A 21013-nucleotide genomic window follows, 5' to 3' on the forward strand; every position below is an offset into this window, starting at 1 on the left:
TAGATCAATAGTGACACATGTACAGTGCAGAATGTGATCCGTAATGAAATAATATTGAATGAAGTGGTATGAGGCATTGAGAAGCATCAGAGTCTCATACCCCTGTGGTGTTCATGAGCTGTTGCCAGTGTCTCTCTCTGACTGCAGAGTTTTGCAGCTCGTTGATGGCTCTCAGAGACGTCAACAGGTTCTTCACAGTCGACTCCAGACCCATGTAGACGTCCCACACACGCACCTCCTTATCCAACATCTTCATCTCCTTTAGTGTGCAACAGACAGATAGTCAGACAGACAGTTTTACAGTTGGCTTCAACCCTCGCAAAGAATTTAAGATTATGTCCGTCTGTCAATGGGAGCTTGTCGTACTTTGGCGAATCGTCTGAGCTCCATGTCCATCTGCTCAACGTTGATCTCTTTCCATGGAGTCTTGGTCCAATCCTCTATACTGGTCTGCCATGGAGAGGAGAATGAAATATTCAATCTGAGATTCTCTGGTGATATTTACAGATGAAAATGTAGTTTCTCCTATAGCCTAAAAGGAAGTCTAAGCAGTGTCAACTACAAAAACACGCTGTCAAATCCTGACTATCCTCACTATGTTGCAATGTCCGCATTATTTAAATGGTTAATCTATGGAGGTCACAAAAAAAATCAAATGCCAAACTATTGTTATTTTGTACCTTGACGAAGATGACCATGTCCCAGACTGCTTTGACCAGTATGATGTCGGAGCGGCACCGGCGCAGCTGCTTGTAGTCTGGGAAACTGACCTCAAATAGATCAGCTGTGTCCTGCAGCTTCTTCATCTCTGCCTCCATCAATGCTACTGCTCGATTAGACTGGAGACAAGGACATTTTGAAATGCTGTGAATTGTTTTTTTATTTAAACAATGGAATTATTATATTCTTTTTAACTGTATACTACAGGGTGTGACCAGCAATGAGTATTAGTTTTGAATAAACTTCTTATCTCACTTTATCAATCAGTTTATACGGCTCCTCCACAGCGATCTTGAAGATGGATTCAGTACGAAACTCTTCTCTGAACTGCTGTTGTTTCACCTAAAATATGGGGGGAAAACCAGGACATTCAGGATTTATAGATGCTCCAGGTTTTATGTCTGCTTTCACCTTGTGTGGGGTGTCAGTCATGTATAATGCAGGACAGAAAGTGATCAGCAGGTTTATATGTCAGATATTGAGCTCTTTGTTAGGGGCCGCCTCATTGACATCCTATCCCACTCACACACAGCCTCACCTCAAACCGCACACATTTCCTGCGAATCACTGAAACTTCATTTGACTGTAGAGGTGCCACTTCATGTTTGACTGCGAAGGCAATTTTCCTCAGACTCTTCCACTTCTCTGGCAGATCCTGTGTTTTGTAGTGATATAGAAAGGAATGTAATGTACCAATAAATAAACATATTCTGCTACCATCCATTGTATGCATCTTTGCAATGGGACACACTTCTAGTTGCGAGTAGACGCTCTCAGGCAGCTGCTGTCCGTAGGTCTTGAGGAGTTCAGCAGTAGACTTGAGAGGTTTGAAGTGCTGTTCATTGCTGATCTGTCTGTCTCGTATGGCCATGAGGTGTCCCATGATGTCCACAAGACCTGCATAGTCGCCATCTGACACCTCATTAGAGAGACCGTGGGCTGTGTTCTGGACAAAAGAGGATAATTCCCTCACGCTGCGAGATGGAGAGGACAAAGGATGATATTAGGTTTCAGAGTCAAGGGAGAGGAAAAGGAAGAAGTGTCCTGAACGATAGTCGAAATTAAAAAGAGACTGTTAATTTTACAATTGACTAATTCTTTTACAGCATAATACTTTTAGTTCTTGTTATTTGTGTGTGCTTGTGTCTCACCTCTGGTTCACATGGTTCAGCAGGTGCTCCTTGAACATCCAGCTCCACCTCTTGATGACGTTCATCAGCGTGAGCTTGAAGGGTCTGATGTCGAGCTGCAACCAGCCACAGAACACCCTCCTGTCCTCCATCTTGCTCACTCGGACATACAGAGACTCAAATAGGTTGATCTGGAATGAAGACAGATATAATAAAAGGTCTATACAAATAATAAATTGTGGTTAAATACAGGCATATTGAAGGTTGGTGAAGCCCACCTGCTCTTTGAAGTTATCCAGGGTGGGTGGGTTCTTCTTTAGTTCATAGTCGGCGTACAGCTCAGCTTCTTCTGTACTTAACACATGGCCATAGAGCAGAAACTGCCTCATGAATTCAGACCTGTGAAATGTAAGAAAAAGACTTTGGCCTTGCTTTTTTTTTCTCCAAATGATATTTATATTCTTTCATGTAATTACACAGAACAACAGAAAGCCACATCTGACCTATCATCAGTCCAGAGGTAACGGTAGCTAGCAAACGATCCCTGGTATTCCCTGGCCTGAAAATCAAAGCGGTCTGTCCAATTAGAAGCATGTAAGTACAGTAAATGAGTGTGTGGACAGAAACCAACATTTACCTTAGTGATAGCGGCACGTGCCCGAGAGCGGATTACATGGCACATTTCCGTCAAATCCTCCATCTCGTTTATGTCGCCCTACAAGATGAGGAAACAAGACAGCGTGATGTGGCAGTGTTAAAGCCGTTTATATTGACGAATGGCTGCACAGGGTACAAGCCAATAATTTAATCTGCACAACACCTGATAGTTATCCAGCCCTTTATGATTTGCCACTCTGGGAATGAAGGACGCCACGTTTGTGATGTTAGTCACCGTCTTATCCACAATCTCATAGAAGTTACGACTGTGGTTTAAGTCCAGTGAGGGGTCAAAGGTCATCTCATTGCTGTTGAGTACCAGCTGCACTTCAAACAGTGGTGTGATACGCTGGGCTGCATCTGTGTTGTCCATGAGGTACTGCAGGGAGCAGCGTACTGCAGTGGAGAAGCCTGTCAGGATCATACGATCCACATAGTCTGTGTAGCCCCTCCACTCACTGCTGTCCAGGTCTGTCACGCCCAGCAGAGACTGGTTCTCCTGGAGTGCAGTGAGGGAGATAAGGAAGATGTTAACCTCTACACTGTCGGGAAGTGTCCTTTTCTTTGGAATCACAAATGAGGCGTGTGAATATACTGCACCTGCAATAGTTTGTGTATCTGCTCCCCTGTACTGGTGATGAGAGCATGCTGTTTGGAAACACTCTCTTCAATGTCAGAGAAGAGGAGGAGGGTAGAACCACAGCTCTTTCTGGTGATGAAGGCCCGGTGGCTGAATTTACCCATAAGAGCCTGGATAGCTTCCACATTAGCTTTGCTCCTCTGGACACGGCTGGAGATGCTCTAGCGATGGCAAAAAAGAGAACAACCGTAACAACCAGTTTTCTACAAATGAGGTACCACATAAGGAGAATAACAGGTTTCATGCTACATTTGTACGCAACACATACTATTAAACAAACTCTAAGATGAACCACGAGTTTGTTTAATATATTCTCAACATGCATCTGAGATGAGCTTTAATGAGCATTAACATGTGTAGGCATTGAATGTTCAGTACCTTGACCATGTCCCGTGTGCTCTGAATGTAGTCCCACAGGTCATCCTGAGCCCACGTAAGCTCATGGAGGGTCGGTTCTAGCTGAAGTTTTGCCTCGTCCATCGCATCTTTCACCAATCCCACCTCCACAGCCAGGATGGTGCTCTGGAGCCGGTTGTACCACTGGGTCACCAAGGTCAGCGTCTGTGTGTGCTGCATCATACAAAATGAGTGTTTCACATGATGGGTTCTGACATATTTTACAGGTCGACAAACCCAGCTCAACATATATACAGCCAGCTCCCCGACCCAATGTCCAGTGGACGCACCATGTAGAGTCTCTCCCGTTTGGAGTAGAGATGGAGAGCGGCTTCAGGAATGTTTTGGTTCTTCAACATACTCAGATACTTCACCTCTCTCAGCACTGATGTCAACTAGGAGAGAGCGGAGGGGAAAATGAAGTTAAACTAAAGTTAATGTTGTTTCTTTTTCCTTTTACCTCTGTGGGAATACATCTGATTTGATAGGATTAGCATCATAAAATGGAGGTGCTTGTTAAGGCTAATGAATAGTTGTGAGGTAGATATATATGTAGGTAAGTCATCTTTGAAACTTAGTTAAAATTGACATTAAACGGTACATAAGAAGAACTGTGTACAATACATCAGATTAGGTTGACACCTTGACACATACAGAAAACATCATCTTGTTTTTCTGACTGTTTATTCAAAGCAAACCACATTTGGTACTATATCTAGATGATTCTGCATTTTATTTATGGTATTACTTCAACTTACCAAATAGAATGTTTTGGACAATAAATGATATATAGTAGTTCTATGTGTGTATCCCTTATCTTATCTGTGAGCAGGTATGACTGTTGGCACACTTATGCACCAATTCCACATCAAATAAAAACACGTACATTTTATTTTAGCTCCATTAAAAATGTTTAATGTGTTTCTTGGTGGTGCATCGTCTTTGTGCTTACAGCGGGACTGAAGTTGACCTGGAACAGGCCTGTGTCGGTGTCCAGGGTGAGGAGCGGCTCCTTAAGGTGGGTTTGACAGATTTCCTCCAGACCCTCTGTCCACTTTGAGAACATCTCCTCATCATGCTGGTCCAGAACCTCCAGAACACGCTCACACTTCTTGAGGACAGCGTCTGCTTCAGCACAACCCAGAGGCCTGGAGGGGAGAGAGGGAAAGAGGCCTCTTGTACATAGCTTGTGTGTTTTGACCAGAAAATCACATTTTGGCAATTTTATTCCAGGATTTGATTAACATTGTTTAAAAAAAAACTGATACCTCCTCGAATAAATACTGATATTAAGCTGATATGAAGAATTACATTTTTTAAAGAAAAAAATAGATAATTACAGTAAACATTGCAAGTGAGACGAAGATTTCCGAATGTTTTTGCATTGGAATATAGACAAGAGTTAAATTTATACGTTTTAAAGTGACTGTCTGAGAGTTTTGATGAGTTCTACTTGTGTTTCTATCAATCATTTTATGGTTATCAGGACAACAGATCTGCTGGATCTCAAATCACACTGGAGTGGAGTAACTGTGTGTGTGTGTGAGTAGGGAGAGTGCTCACATATAGGCCAGCTGGCAGAGGTTACTCCTGTTGGTGAGGATGCGACTCCGAAGCTCCTGTGACAATTTGAGGTTTCCAGCCACTGGCGGCATATTTTTTCCCAGGACGGCACAGCCTGAGCGCAGCTGAAAAACAAAGGCCTCATATATTTGGTTCATGACTGAGACATATTAATTAATCTCTAACCACACATGTTTCGCCAAGTATGTGAGCCATGTGTCTCATAATGAGCTTATGGAGACTTTCCAATTATAACATAATTTAATGAGGTTATTGGCCATTTAGAATAATTATTCCTGTTCTACCCCTCTTACCGCTTCTCTGTGTTGATCAAGTATAAACTGACATTGGTCTATTTCCTGGTTGAACATGGTCAACAACATGTTGTAGTTCGGAGAGAACAGCTGGTGGATCCCGGGTCTCTCGAGAAGGGTGCCAAAAATCTTTAACAACTAGATGGGACAAAAAACATCATTTTAAGAGCACATTTTAGACCATACATGGGAATGAATATGAGATTTCCTGACTTTTCATATTAAACACCAACAAGTTGAAATTCCCAATAAGAACAGAATGCTGCATGTGAGTGTAGTTTGTTACCATGTTCAGTGCTCTTCACGTGATGTGCCTTGATGGTCTGAACGTGCATTTGTAAAGTATGGAATCGTTTGGGAACTTCAGGTGTAACAGACATACCTTAAAGGTTGACTTTAGATTTTTGGAGTGGTGGAAAGCCAGATTGAGGACAGTCCCAAGCCTCTGGTCAAAATCTCTGTTCTGCTCCATGAAGTACCTGTAGTGTCGCACAAAATCCTGGACACAAAATGGGATTAGACAGATTGATATTTTCAGCCTCTTTCTGAAATATAAAACTTTCAGTCCTCTTTTATTGTAAGGCAATTTTTATTATATAATTTTTAGAGCAAAAATATCAGCAGTTGATCCAAATTTGCTGGAATAACACACTTACAAAAAATTATATGATATCACAGATCAATTTCTGATTGAGTTCCAGTTCAGATTAGCTGAGTCACAGTCGCAGATGTTGTAAAATAGCTGTAAAATATCTAGTAAATTAAATATTGATGCACTGACAAATTATGACCGCTGTCACTGGTTCTTGTGTGTTGCTCAGCAACCACTTTGGTTTCTTACTTTTCAATTACTCTACTGCTGGGCAAAAAATAACATCTAATTATTTTTTTTATTATTTGGTTGTGCCTGTCAATTCCACTTAAATGGCTGTGAATCACACCCCTCTGGGGCTTATTAATTAAATAGCAGTGTGATATCAAAGACAACTCTACAATCTCCATTTAGGTCTCACATCGCTGGTGTAGTCCAGGGGGTCGTATTTGCCCTCTCTGAGAGCCCGCCAGCGCTCATGAAACTCCTCGCTCATGCTAAAGACCATCTCACTGAAGACTTTCCCTCTGGATCCACCCAGCTCAACCTTCTCCAGCTTCAGAAAGTCCAGCGCTGATGTAAAAAGTTCCTGTATGAGAGAGAAAAAAGCTACTGATGGGTAAGGGTGGGGGAAAGATAGTTAAAAACACTTTTTGTGTGGTGGCAGTTTTTCTACTACAATAAATTAAAATATGTGTTTAAAATGAATATTCAGCAGTTTAATTGATGCAAAATGTGTTTAAAATAATCACAAGATTAATTGTTTAAGCATCTTATTTTTTTAATAACAATAAAACCAACCAAAAAACACACACACACACAAACATACTGTACAATTGACAAGAGTTATGCTTGTCAACCTATGTACCTCAATCATGAGCAGCCTTTCAATGATGCGGTCTGAGCGCTGGAACACAAGTGTAGCAGGAAAGTCCCACAGTTTTACATTGTGGCTGTGTCTGTAGTACTCAGGGATCCGTTGGCGGTGAGTGTGAAACAATTGCCTGAAGGTGCGTAGAACTGAGATGGTTATCTGGACCCTCTCCAGCCCCTCTTCAAGCTCCATCTTAAACAGTTCCTCTGGGATGAGGTAGGCAACGGCCTGAGGAAAAACACAATAAGTTGGTTGAACAGTTATTCAAGTCACCTAGTTTTTCAGCCTTTCTTTCAATTTCTTTCACATAAATGTAAAGATCAATGAGTGTACCTTTTCAATGACCAGGTTACAGAATTCCTGCAGGAGAACCACCATACGTTTTGGAATGCAGTAGTACTGGGAATGGCTCCAGATGAGACAGAGAGTGTGGAAGAGAGGAGGCAGCAGAACGTCGACTTGAGGGAAGGTCCTCTCCTCTAAGCTGCTGATCAATCTCCTCAGAGGGCGTAAATACAGATCTATGTCCTCTGCTTCCAGCACAGCTATAATGATCATATACAGATATACTAATATATAACATGTCCGTAATGCGGTGGCAATTTAACTGAAATAAAATCAATCAGGGGACTAATAGCTGTGTTTTTAGATTTTAAGCAAATGTGATTGCTTGTTGCCCATCATTACTGAATGAGCATGATGACACAAAAAGACAAGGAAAGCAGCACTCGAGTATAAATATAAAATCCAGAAGAAGTTATCTGATTAGATATGAATCAATTTTGTACAAAAACAGAAGCTGCTTATATATTTGAAGAATTACATTAAGGAAAACTAAAGGAGAAAATGAATTATCCCTAATAAAAGATTAGTAATGCTGATCTACCTTCATTGACTTCGAGGCAGACATCATTAAAGGAGGAGTAATAACTACTTTTGACTCTCCTCAGGATCTCCATGATCCGCTCCACTTTGGGGCTCTGGATCTGAGAAGAAAGAAATGATAGTAGGATGTAGATAACCTGTCATGCAACATGTTCAGAGTGCCCTAAGGCAAACTGTGGACCAAACATCTCTTAATATCAATATCTGACATTGCATTAATACATTCTGTAAACTAAAACACCACTATGGGAACTGCCACACCAGTTCACATTTTGAACTGATTGCACAACTTCCACAGAACCAATCTCTTACTTGCGATTGGATGCCCAGCAGGTTTTCTCTCTGAGTGGCCCAAAACTGGAGCTCGACGTTGGGGCCCGGGTGGTCTCCACGAAGCAGCATCATACCAGAGTCTTTCTTCAGGACGTTCCATATCTGCCCAGACCACTGAACTATTATTGTTTCTATAGAGTATAACAATCCATGGTCCAGTGGCCAACCAGTGGGGCTGTGAGAGACAGAGATAGATATGACAATATGGGCAGTGGCATGTGTAGTCAGCAAATGAGGAATAGGACAAAAGTATTATTTTACTTTTAAATCAGTTGTAAAACAGTTAGACACAATCGACATTGACTGTAACAAGACATTAGAGACATTTAAGGGTGTTCTCACGAAATTATTGGAGCTGTAAATCAGCCATTCTCAAGGGGGGCTCTCAGCTTGGGGCCCCGGGCAAACAAGCCGCAGCTTGAAAATTGATGTGCGTCTATTTCGGGTGTTGTGTTACAGGTGCTTGGAGCGGAACAAAGGCAGAAAATAAGAGTTGAAAGTATAATGTCACTTATTATGGACATTTGATTTGCTTTTCCACACACGGAATTAACAAGTATTATGAAATGGAATATGATATATAGGCTTTTAAGAAAAAGGGAAAGTCAGCTCAATTGTCATTATAGCACTCATGATGTGCCACTATTAAATATTATTAAAATTAAAGAATTTACACCTCACCCTTGTTCATGATGACCTCCACTGTCTGCATGTCAAGCTTCAGAAGATTTTACTGAAGAATATTTGAGGAAATTAAAGGGAATGTTGGATTCATTTTCATTATGGCAATCATAACTTGCTCTTAGAAATATTATTAAAAAAATTCCTTGAGGAGACAAAGAACAACTTTCACCTCACTCTTCTGAACTCTTGTTCAACTTGACATACAGACAGTGGGGGTCACCATGAACTAGAGTGAGGTGAAATACCTGTGTCACCTCTCAAGGATTTAAAAAATAATATTTTTTAATATGAGAAAGTTATGAGTTCCATAATGAAAACGTGAGCAACATTGCCTTTAATTTTCTCAGACATTCTACAGTAGAATCTTCTGAACCATGACATACAGACAGTGGGGGTCACCATGAAGAAGAGGGAGGTGAAACACCTGTGTCACCTCTCAAGGATCTTTCTTTTTATATTTAATATGAGCTAGTTGTGAGTGCTATAATGAAAAAGTAGCCAACTTTCCCTTTAAGTTTTGTTAAAAAATATATATATTTATATAATATTAAATTTCATTAGACTTGTTATGTCTTCCGTAATAAGTGTCATTACATTTTTAACGTTTGTCTTCGCCCTTGTTTCCGCTCCAAGGACATTTACCGTAAGAACACGTATAGACGCCAATCAATTTTTAAAGTGCGGCTGGTGTGACCGAGTATCCACAAACTAACTACGGAGCACATGACAACAGCAGCGGCGACAGGTGTTCACTTCGCACCGGTTAAAACGAGTATTTTACCATGGACATGTGGTAAGTAACGTTTTATCAGGAAATAAACAAAGAGAATAATATATTTTTTTGTAAAAGTTGACGGAAAAATAACGAAGAGAACAAAATGTTTCTGGTTTTCACCGTCAGAAATGCGCCATAAAGAGAGAAGTTAAGCTAGCAGTTACTCAGCTGTTAGCCAAGACTTGTTTCATTCCACTTCTGTTCCCGACACGTCCAGTCACACACCGACACACGCACAATACACACACGCACCTGAGGGCAATGTCGTGGGGTCGAGCCCGCTCCACGCTCAGAGGCAGCGGCAGCAGCGTGTGTCCCTCGGCGCGGCCTCTCAGGGTCACCACCCGGCTCCTCAGCCTCTCCAGGTGCCGGTGGATGTCCTCGCACACCACCTGAGGCCAGGCCTCGTGGTTCAGGCCGCTGGACAGCACCGACACCAGCACCTGAGCGCGCAGAGGTCACACAGGCGGTAGTGTGGACACAGTGGTTACAAGCACAAGAGGAGCCTCTGTGGCCCCCGTCCCCTCTCGAGTCATGATGTCCCTTTCATCATTTATTTTTCTACAAGTAATAGAGTCAACTGTACAAATTACTCTGTAGTGTTTGTTCGGCTTGTCACTAATAAACAGTACATAACAACTTTGGTATGAGTAATAATGATCGGATGTGTTTAATTCTGCACAATATGAAATCTCACCGCATTTCAATCCTCCTTCCTCAGACTTTTTTTGATGCCACCTGCATCATTGTGTGAGATGGATACTCTCTCTCTCTCACACACACACACACACACACACTGGCCCACCTCTGAGATAACAACAGGAAGGTGCTCCATGGGATATCCAGGCACCTCTCCCAGCTGGAGTTGGTGTCTGAAATCCTGCCGGCTGATCCTCTTTACGCCCTTCTTCAGCACACACAGCACTTTGGTCTTCCATGGCGGGGCCGTCTTCACAGGGGCAAAAACAGTAGGAACGCTTTCAACCGCATTGAAAGCACCAGAAATAAGTAGTGACTTATTTCAAAAGGTGTGTATGTTAAATGGGGTGTGAACTTCATGCCACCGAGGCAAATAAATTCTTCCACTTTGCACGCGTGTATGTGCATGACACAATTCCATAGTATCTTTACTTCAGGGATTTTTGGAATTAGAATTTCTGATATGCAAATTCATAGAAGAAACAACAGATGGAGTACATAATTAAATACTTCAATGCTTTAACCCTAATTAAATTTACTCGCATATCTGTGTATTTATGCCTCTGTGTATGTTTTTCTTACCTGAGCATCCCCTGCATGCAGTGTCCCTCCAGGTCCGGTGAAGAGCAGCAGCCTGTTGGTCCAAATGTGGTCCAGGAAATCCAATATAATCTTCTGGTTCTCTTCCGCTCCAATGAAACGGTTCCACTTATCCGTCTTCACTCGCAGGATACAAAAGGCCTGCTCGCGAAGGAAGTCCACCCTCTCATCTGACAACACCACCCCGGCTTTGAGAGAGTGCTCCTGGGGAACACGCACTCCTCTGGCACTTCCGCTGCCTAAACCACTCCTGGTACTGCTGCTGCTCCTGGGGGACTCGGCCATGGAGACTCAGCTGGTGATGGGGATTGTGAAGCCAGAAAAGAGAACCTCGCAGTGTGTGATAAAAGGTACAAACCCACCTCAATCTTTCTTGTCAAGATCAGAAGCTATAAACTGGGCCAAACGTAACACTGATGAACTCCTTCTATCATCCCAACCTCATGTTTCTTCTCCGTCCCTCTCTCTTCTACAGCTCTCAGGGCGATCACCTGGGAGAACTGATACACTCCTTGATGGACAGTTTAACTTGTCACTGTGACAGCACAACGTAACCTCACTATCCAGCGCTGGTGCAGGCTACGGTCTGTGGGGCCTGTAACTCTATCCTGTAACCTGAGTCTTTAGGGGAGATCTTTTCACTACAGTGACACCTCCAGGAAAGGTAAAAATATTAAAACTTTTAATATACATATAAGGTTTTCAAACATGTGGCATAAGGAAAAGATTTATTATTTGGTTTGTAACTTTAAACAATTTGAGTAATTTCTGATTCTAAGAGTGTGTCAGATGGTAAGACCAGTAGGTTCAGCTTTTAAAAGGTTTTAAAAGGTTTTAAAATGTTTAATACTAATCAGAGAGAAGTTATTTCAAGTCAAAGTCACCCAGATAAACGGATCCTCTCTGACTAATATATGCAGTGTATTTAACCACCACATGGAGGCAGTGTGGCACAATGCTTCTGACATCATCCTGCAAATGTAATCCAAAGTGACCTTAGCCGTGACATCCTATTACACATGTTATGCCATTTATGTAAAAACATGAAGAAATGGGACATTTCTGTAACTGTGTTACTTATAATACAGCAGCAATGATTACCCTTTTCAAAGATCCTGAACTTACTGACTTAAACCTTAATAAATGGATGTAATGATATCCCAATTTGAAATGGGCTGACTGGAGAGAGTAGATTTCTAACATTTGAGTGTAGTGGTCATTTATTTGATCCATAAACCAGTAGAAGGCTTGTCAAAACAATACAATTTAACACGTGTAAAACATCCCACATAGTGTATAAATGTAGTTTAACTGTTCCCCATTACATTATAGAAGATTTCCTTGTTCAAACAGCCACTGTATTTTCTGTAATCACTTCCCTTTGACCCAAAGTTCACTTTTGAAATCACTTCAATCCTGTGGGCACAATGGATGGAAGTGTTTTTTCGCTTCACATGACATATAGGTGCTTAATGGATGTAAATGACCTATAGAGGTTTATTTCTTAATTTTCTTTTAAGCAAGTGCTCAGCATTTATCGACAGTGAATATTTCCATTGTTCACAACACTGGCTATACCAGCCAATAATCCATGGCAGCTCTCCAAGGGAATTTGTCCTTTCAGAAATCTGTAATTCCATGCCTCACTCTGAATAAGTGAATGCCTGTATGTGTGTATGTGTATGTTTGCTACACACACATAATCATTTTGTGTATGTGTGTCGGGCAGCTCCAATGATTGCCCTTTATATCAAATGTAAGGGTGCCGTTTTTGTTGGTGTTAACTTGCGAATGTGTGTGTTATTATATGCCAACAAAAGTTTGAGATTGGATGTGTGGGATTTATGTGCGTATGGCTGTCTGGAGCCTAAGGCTGGCGGAGGGTATCCCTTGGGTGTCTTCACATGCGCTGCATCTAAGCCTATTTGAGCCCGCTGACAGCAGGAGCATGACTGCCCATCTCTCTGACCTCATGCCCAATGTCAGCTCTACTCTGCAGGGATGTCGGGTGTCGGGATGGAGGCCAGAAAAAGAGATCTTAGGACAATGGGGGAACAAGAGGAACGGGAGAGGGAGCCAATGGAGAGACAAAGGGGGGAGAAAAGAGAGGGTGTATGCTAGGGTGAAGAATGAGGAAGGGCGGCGAGCATACAGAATACAAATGAGACGGAGAATAGTGTGATGAAGGAGCAGAGGAGCAACAGCAGAATAGAGATATATTCTTGGCTGGCTACTGGTGATAAATATTCAAGTGTTGTTCTCAACAGTCATTGCTGAGTAATGTAAACATGAGTAAGAGGCCAAATGGAAAAAAATATCCCCGGGAAATATTTAAACTCTCAGCACTTGACTGTAACAGAAATATCACCTGTAGGTTGATGTAATACTCTGCTCCATTGTAGCAAAACTCTTTTGTTAAACTCAGCAATGTAGTTCAACCTAAAGCATCTCCCTCTCTTTTCTTTTCTTTTCTTCCTCTTTTTTCCTCTTCTTCTCTACCTCACTCTCTCCATTTGCTGTTGCCATGACTACGTGTTACTTGACGATGAGGCTACCGCTCTTGAGTCCGGCGTCTCAGCCTGACTCTGTCTGTCTCTCTCCGAAAGCACTCGTCTACTTCTTTCCTCATCACCCTTTCCTCGTCCTCAGTCAGGGGAGGGAATTACATGTAGATGAGCTCGAGGTCTCTATCTTTCAACTGCAGACGCACGCACGCACGCACGCACGCACGCACGCACACACACACACCATGGTGACCATCATCTCCACAGGCACTGGGTGTTTCGAACTGCACTTTTGTATCACTCACCATGGCCTTTTTCATTTTGTCTTGTAGTCTCCAGGGAAAAACGACAGATTCATGTATTTCTGCAGCAGCTGGACTCAGGGGAAGCACAAAAATGGATGAAAAAGGAGGATAGAGACATGGGGAGAAAAAAAGCAAGAAGAGAAAAGCAGGGAGAAAAAATGTCACCAGGGGAAGGGAGAAATTGAGACAGTGATAAAGATGGGAAATGCATACACACTGTCACAAACACACACACACCCGTAATGATCAGTTCAAAGCTTCCCTCTTGTTGCTGGCCGACTACCCATGAAACCCTGCCATGGCTGGCGATTGGGTGTGTGTGTGTGTGTGTGTGTGTGTGTGTGTGTGTGTGTGTGTGTGTGTGTGTGTGTGTGTGTGTGTGTGTGTGTGTGTGTGTGTGTGTGTGTGTGTGTGTGTGTGTGTGTGTGTGTGTGTGTGTGTGTGTGTGTGTGTGTGTGTGTGTCCAGATGGTGCTGACCAGCCGAACCTCCCAGGGCAGATGAAGTAAATGGAGCGATTACAGTAATGACCGACACACACATCTGTCTCATACCTCTGCATGGCTGCCAGCTCATTTGGAAACGTGCTCACACACAAAAAAACACACGTACACACACATGGAAAAGCACAGTTGGCCGAGATCTGTGGAGTTGGTGAGAACAAGCAAACCACACTTTAATGTGCGTTTTATCTGATGCCAATATGTCGCACAGCTTTGTATTTTATTTTATTTTATTGGGGGAAGTAAATATGTAAAATTAAAGCAGCCGGTTGACACCTTTGGTACCTACAAAAAGAGACACACCTCTGACTTCATCTCTCAATCATCACACCAATCTAACCCACTCCTGTCCTTCCATTTTTTCTTTTGCTATGTCTTTGGTTTTTTTTGTCTCCCACCAGAGATGAGTCAAGAGAGGGGGACAGTTCGGACGACCCACCAGGGGCAGACAGTCTCTTTGTAGTTAAGAGAAAAGGCAGGGAGTCACAAGCAAGCTCTTCCTTATCAGACCTTCCCTTTGTTCTGCAAAGGTCTTTCTCCTCTGTCTGGACTCAGTGATATTTGAGAGGCAGGTCTCTGCGCACAGGAAGGGGTTAGAGAGCATGGCCGATCTCCCAGGAAGTGTGTGTTTGTGCATTTAAGTCCTGAGCTTGCTCTCTTCTGAGTATATTGTGTGTGTGTGTTTGTGCAAATGTGTCTGTTTGTGCCTACTCGTTGATGAGACCCCAGCAACTTGAGTCGAGAAATGCTGAGTCCATGCTGACCACTTCCAGGATATTGTTCACTAAGGTAACACTCTGCGTAAGAGAACACCCTCATTTCACTGGCAAAGTGCTGCAGTGTCTCCTCTAAAATCTGCAGATACAGTATTTTCTGTTTCTGCATTGTTCTGTGCTGTGGTCGACACAGGTAGTTTCCTCTTACAGCAAGTTCACCTGGGCGTGTTCTCAGGAGGCTCATTAAGCTTTGCTGAGACAAAGAGACATACAGGAATTTAAAGTATGGTACACAACCCACCCTGTTTAAGGAGGGGTTGTGAATTTGTTTACACCCATGCTGTGGTCCTGTAGATGGGGCTGTTTCTCTATCAGGCTCCCCTGGATCGTCTAATTCAATTTTTTTACCCATGCCTCTTCCATCCTCTTGTTGCTTATAAATTCCATATATGCTCTGGAGAGATGGGTTATTTTATGTGCGTCTTGTCAATAGTTGAATTGGATCTTGCAAACTTCACTGCAAGCCTATGGTAAACATCTTACTATAGGTATTCACATAGATACTAGCACACACAAAACAATAGAAGAATGTTTGCACAGACTCACACTGAGTGTTCCCTTGGTCTTTGACACAGAGAAAAAGTATTGTTTCTATTGATTTATCATCATCTGCTCACCTCAGAGATATTAAGACGATAAAACAATAAAAGAGGAGTGAAATCCACCTGGGTAGCCTCTGAACAAATACAAATTATACAAACCCCACCATCTCCAGCAGTGGATAGCATTGTAAGTGAGTTCAGCGTTTTAGAGGTTATTGTAAAAAAAGAGGATCAAAATGAACATTTCTCACTTTCATGAGAAGTGACAAAAGTAAAGCTCTTAAGCAGAGTTGTCTCACCTCGGGGGCCTTCCCTTTTAACCTCCACTATCATGTGATTATCTAAAGAGTAATACCACACTGTACCCCATATGTTTTTCATGCTCAGTGGTTTAACCAAATGAGGTGAAAGCAACCAAGCTTTTCCATGGTTCCATTAAAATATGTCTGAGAACAAAGCGGGGAATTACACTGACACACCAACTGTACCACCATCCCCCTTTTAAATGACTACACTACTCTGATTGGCTGCCAGTGCTTGGCCATTACACGGCAAAGATGTGCTAATGAAGGTAGACAGAGGGGAAATGATAGACTGAGGTTTCTCTCTGATGAATAAAATGGCAGGGCACAGAGACTGATTGTCCGTCATTTTGGGGGCATTCATTGGCAATTATTGCAGTGACCAGCAATTTGTTTAATGTTGCATATAGGTTAACTCTGGTGCTGTCTGATGTCCTTATTAACAAAAAGGCACTTGTTCTTCCAATGTTACTTTAAGGAGAGTGGACAGATTTCCACTGAAATGCTGTGGGAGACTGAGTAATTGTTTGCTGAGTGCAGAGTTGAGGCTTCAGTCAAGGTTGGCTGGTCATGATGGCAGAGTATCAAGCTGGGCTTCCAGATGCTTAAAAAAAAAATTGGCATAATATATAAGATGAATGTATCATGTAAGATTTCCATCCATTCGTATTTACAGTTGGAAGTGCAGGTAGTCTCTCCCCGCTGTGCAGTGCTGCCTCTCACACCTCTGATGGTGCCACCAGGTCAGCTGCAGAGTTGTCAGTAGGGATGTCTCCCTGCTGGTCCCTGCAGCTGACCCCAAGATTCTCGTCTGTCCAACTTTGCTACTTTCCATCTGAGCCACAGCCAGAAACTCTTCACACAGCTTCCTCAGGCTCTTCTTGGAGTGCCTTCTTCTGCCTGGACCCAGGAGTGCCTTTAGGAATCACTCAGTGGAATTCCCATCCAAGCATCTGCAGCCAACTTCTACTGGGCAGGTAGATGCCTTCCAACCTGCTTCAGTTCCTGCCACAGGCAGCTCACTGTTCTTCTTCCTCTCGAGGATTTCTTCCACACTGTGATCAGAGGACCACAGAACAATGTCTGTCTGCAACAATATCAACGTTGCCTTGCAGCATGACAGATTGTGCTGCAAGCTGGGGTTCGGGGCATCACAGAGGTAACAGTTCTCTTCTGAGTGATAACAGAGATGTACATTTCCAGGACTTGGAATGGCGTAATATGCTGACCTGATAAGAAAGCTCAGCATTGCCTGTGAGATCCTCCACATCTCAGCACAGTTTTAATGTAACCAACTTCATGTACTATTGAACTATATAATGAGTTTATTAGTCATTTCATTATTTTTATTGACTGACAAATATGCATCATATTAAATGTATTAGCTTGTTTATTTAGAATTTCTTTTAATCTCAATCTTTTTTGAGATGTTTGCGAACCGGAAAATTAATTCTCACAGCCAACAGAATCTTGCTCATGGACACTTCAGTATAGGAAGAAGGCTTGTCATAATAAAAGCCACGATCCCCTCCGGTTTTAAGTTGCTCTTTTTGTTCACCGCCCATCACACTTAGTCTTGATCAGTTGGGCCACTAGTTTGGTGCAGACTAAATATTCTTAATAATTTTGGGTAGACAGAAGATGAGTTGGTGATCCCTTGAGTTTTTCTCAAGTGGAAACGAGGTTCATATTCCTGTTTTTGAATTAAATATCCTGACTGATATTTAATGGATTGCCATGAAAATTGCAAAAGAAAGATTTGGTGATTTAGATTTTTTATCATGAGAGGAGGTGTCCTCAAGTCAAAATTCAAGTTTTTGACCACAAATGAGCAAATCTTAGGAAACATGGTCAACATTATAAATGCCTATCGTGGTGTCAGCATTGTGGGCATGTGAGGCCATTACATCATGCTAATTCTAGAAATAGCCTCAAACACTGTGGTGCCTGAGTAGAGTCTCATAGGCTTGCTAGCACAGCATCAAAGTTTGATGATGAAGTTAGAACCTGGTTGTAAAAGATATATTAAGTCTAAGAATATTAATACGGCTGGAAAAATGAAAATTGAAATGATGCATAAAACCAGTGCACACACACAGACAAACAGATTAGCCATTGATCAGGGTTAAGCCTTGATCTCTGTGTGAGAGCATGCTGTGATCGATAACTTTAATTGTGCCTCAAGTGTGTGCTTGCACGATTCCATGTCCCCCAACTCCCACTCCTCTACACTCTCCACTGTCAACCACACACACACAGACACACAGAGTCATATTCTCTCCTTTCTCAAACCTTCACAGACAGAATTAAACACACACACACACATACACAGCAACCTGATTAGGTGAGCCACAGGGGTTAGGCCTAATGACAAACAGACTCAGCGTGCGCACAAACACCTCAGCTTCTCAGATGAAATATAGATTTTCCTCTGTCCCAAAAGCTGATGGGTATTAGGTGAAGGCATGTGTGTGTATTTGACTGATTGTGTACTTTTATGTTTGTGTGTGTGTATGGGTGTAATCTCGTCTCCAGATTGTTTTGTGTGGCACCAGGGAAAAGCATGTAAGTGATTGGACGCTGCTTTGTTAATGTTAAAGACCCTCTCTCCAGGGAAATAGTGGGTTAAATAACTGTGTTTTCTGTTTGTGTGTATGTGCTGTGAGGTGTGTTTGGCTGATAGATTAACAGGCGGGCGTCTTATCCCAAGGGAAATGCATTGGTATTGTTTTTACTGATGGAATGTCCATCAAGCTTACTAAAGATGGGCCTAATGAGTGTGTGTCTGTGTGATAAACAGGACAGGATTCATATTCTGATGCCTATGAGTTTTTGTGTGTAAATTTGTGTGTGTGTGTGTGTGTGTGTGTGTGTGTGTGTGTACGTACATCATACTTTGTTATGAATGAATACAAATATTTATTGCTCCCAGGAGTAATGGCTGCGCACAGTCGGCCGTTAAAACATTGCAAACACATACTGGAGCAGACATACTCTGACCTAAATTTGCAATTGTAAAAACCCAGTGTTGATTAAACCATTAAACTTATTAAAAGCACCTTATAACAGAAATGCAAATGATCAGTCCATAACTGCTAATATTTATGGTCAAGTGCAGGAAAAGCAGTTAGTCACCTACATTATATATTGTCTAATAAGCCAAGTCACATACAGTCCGGCATTTGGAAGGTCACATATTTTGATCTTCAAGCTTCAGCACATTTAAAGGCCAATTCTCAACTTTAATTTGATTATATACATGATATACATATACATGAATATATAAAGGACTCTGTGGAGCAGTTACATACTGTGCCCATAGTTTTAAAGTAAAAGGACAGATATTAATGAAGTCAAACAAGTCATCATATTTAATATTTTATGGCAAATCCTTTGCAGCCAATGGGTGCTTTCACACCTACCTTGTGTGATTTTTTTTCAGTTTACAGTTCAATGACCTAACACAGCCATGTTCCCTGGTGTGAAACAATCACACACTTAAAAAATCAACACAAATCTCATTGAAACATATAAGGGTTTTTTTTCTGTAATCCACTTGCCTTTATCAGCAGAATATGGTATAGCTGTTTCTTAAGTGAGGCTGGAGGTCAATAGGAGCTTATGTATGTGAAGGTATATTGATGATCAGATGTCTTTTCTCATAGTAAATTCACCAAAATTATTGCTGTGAGGATATTTAGTGCAAAATCCTTCTTGACATCTTTTATGTTATTTTATCCATTTTCCATTCCATCTGAAATCTGTCAGTTAACGTTTCAACATTTCATTGTATCATCAAAGCCCCAACTATTTTGCAAGCAAAGATATTAAGATGACTCAATGACTTTAATAATCCATAATCGGCTTTACTTTCCTGCCAGACATCAAGTCATCTGTCAGATTTCTCTAATGGTGGGTGTCTTATTATGGGATGAAACTCTTAAAATTGTTCCAAACCCGTCAATATCAGCGCTGTGAGCTGTGTAATATCCTGTAACTATGTGTGTAACTGTGTGATTGTGTTTGTACGCGCTCAGATTATTGTGGGTTAAGCTAAGTGGTTGTCTGGCACAGCCATCTTTGATTATCTTTATTTATCCCTCCTGCACCTTCTCTTTCTCTCTCTCTCTCTCACATGCATGCACACACACACACACACACACACACACACACACACACACACACACACACACACACACACACACACACACACACACACACACACACACTTCATTTATGCTAAAAGGCTAATCTTTTTGTGCTAATGAAAGGTATTGGGTTTCCTAACAGGCTTTTAAAGGAAGGTGATGGATTGAGGGGTAGATGGATGGAGGGAGGGGAGATGGGACACAGGGAAGTGAGGTGTCAATAAGCACATCAACCCGATCCCTCCCAGACTGCGAGGTGTGCGCATGCTGCTAATGTATGCATTCATGCACGTACACACACGCAGCCACACTCGGCTGTAGTTGCTCATAAATCTCTGCGCAAAGCATAAAAGCAAGTCTTTTGGTGCCAATAAGCTGAAAGATGGATTGTTGGAGATGTCTCCACTTTGACCAGTGCTGTGATAAATGCCCGAGGGAGCGTATGCATGCACTCCAATGTATTACATCAGTTTGGAGCTGTAGGTTTTGTGCAGATTGGTGCAGAAACCAGTGTTAGTGAATGTATTTTGTTGCAGGGAGGAATTAATCATGTGATACTCCAAACTTTGAACACATTTGCTGGAAGAAAAAACTTTTAAGACAAACCATAACTGCATACAGGTTAAACGTGTGTCTTGTTAGATTCAAAGATGTGTCCGAATAATGTTATTAATACAAAGAAAAGATAAAGTAACAATTTTAAGACTTTGGATAGTGTATAATGATTCCCTTTTACCGTCTGTGTCAAGTCTCCTCTCTTCAGGTGAAACAGTCATTGAGTCCTGAGGATCATGAGCCCTATGCCCTCACTTTAGCTTTTTTCCCATTCTAATAAAGCTGATAATCATTTGTTTCCCAATCACATTAGCATGCCAGTAATGAGAAGGGTAAGTCAACCATTAGAATATGATCCATAATTCATTGTTGACTCCCGTTCATTACCCCATCCTCACTCCGATGAATGTTAAATAAGTCTGTGTGTGTGTGTGTGTGTGTGTGTGTGTGTGTGTGTGTGTGTGTGTGTGTGTGTGTGTGTGTGTGAGTGAGAGAGACTTTGCATCTCTGTTTGTCA

The 21013-nt window shown here is 41.9% G+C and overlaps 1 protein-coding gene across 4 annotated transcripts in view; it reads right to left on the minus strand.

Moving 5' to 3' along the window:
• Positions 1-9939, minus strand: part of dnah9l (dynein, axonemal, heavy polypeptide 9 like) — a 70501-nt gene extending 60562 nt beyond the window's left edge. For 3 of the 4 annotated variants that reach the window (XM_034612792.1, XM_034612791.1, XM_034612790.1), the window contains exons 1-24: positions 9816-9939; positions 8084-8279; positions 7773-7872; positions 7220-7431; positions 6881-7114; positions 6434-6601; positions 5803-5919; positions 5421-5558; positions 5107-5231; positions 4496-4691; positions 3834-3938; positions 3526-3717; positions 3108-3308; positions 2671-3006; positions 2488-2565; positions 2354-2409; positions 2129-2249; positions 1872-2041; positions 1472-1694; positions 1259-1375; positions 976-1062; positions 681-839; positions 367-450; positions 101-259 (exon numbers count right to left, since the gene is read on the minus strand). In XM_034612792.1, the coding sequence (XP_034468683.1) occupies positions 101-259; positions 367-450; positions 681-839; positions 976-1062; positions 1259-1375; positions 1472-1694; positions 1872-2041; positions 2129-2249; positions 2354-2409; positions 2488-2565; positions 2671-3006; positions 3108-3308; positions 3526-3717; positions 3834-3938; positions 4496-4691; positions 5107-5231; positions 5421-5558; positions 5803-5919; positions 6434-6601; positions 6881-7114; positions 7220-7431; positions 7773-7872; positions 8084-8176 (3471 nt within the window). In that variant the 5' untranslated portion in view covers positions 8177-8279; positions 9816-9939. Of the gene's footprint in view, positions 1-100; positions 260-366; positions 451-680; positions 840-975; positions 1119-1258; positions 1376-1471; positions 1695-1871; positions 2042-2128; positions 2250-2353; positions 2410-2487; positions 2566-2670; positions 3007-3107; positions 3309-3525; positions 3718-3833; positions 3939-4495; positions 4692-5106; positions 5232-5420; positions 5559-5802; positions 5920-6433; positions 6602-6880; positions 7115-7219; positions 7432-7772; positions 7873-8083; positions 8280-9815 lie in introns of those variants that run through there. The other variant, XM_034612793.1, reaches the window with a different exon arrangement.
• Between the last annotated feature and the right edge of the window lie 11074 nt (positions 9940-21013).

This window comes from Hippoglossus hippoglossus, chromosome 17, assembly GCF_009819705.1.
Source record: "Hippoglossus hippoglossus isolate fHipHip1 chromosome 17, fHipHip1.pri, whole genome shotgun sequence".
NCBI classification, from domain to species: Eukaryota; Metazoa; Chordata; class Actinopteri; order Pleuronectiformes; family Pleuronectidae; genus Hippoglossus; species Hippoglossus hippoglossus.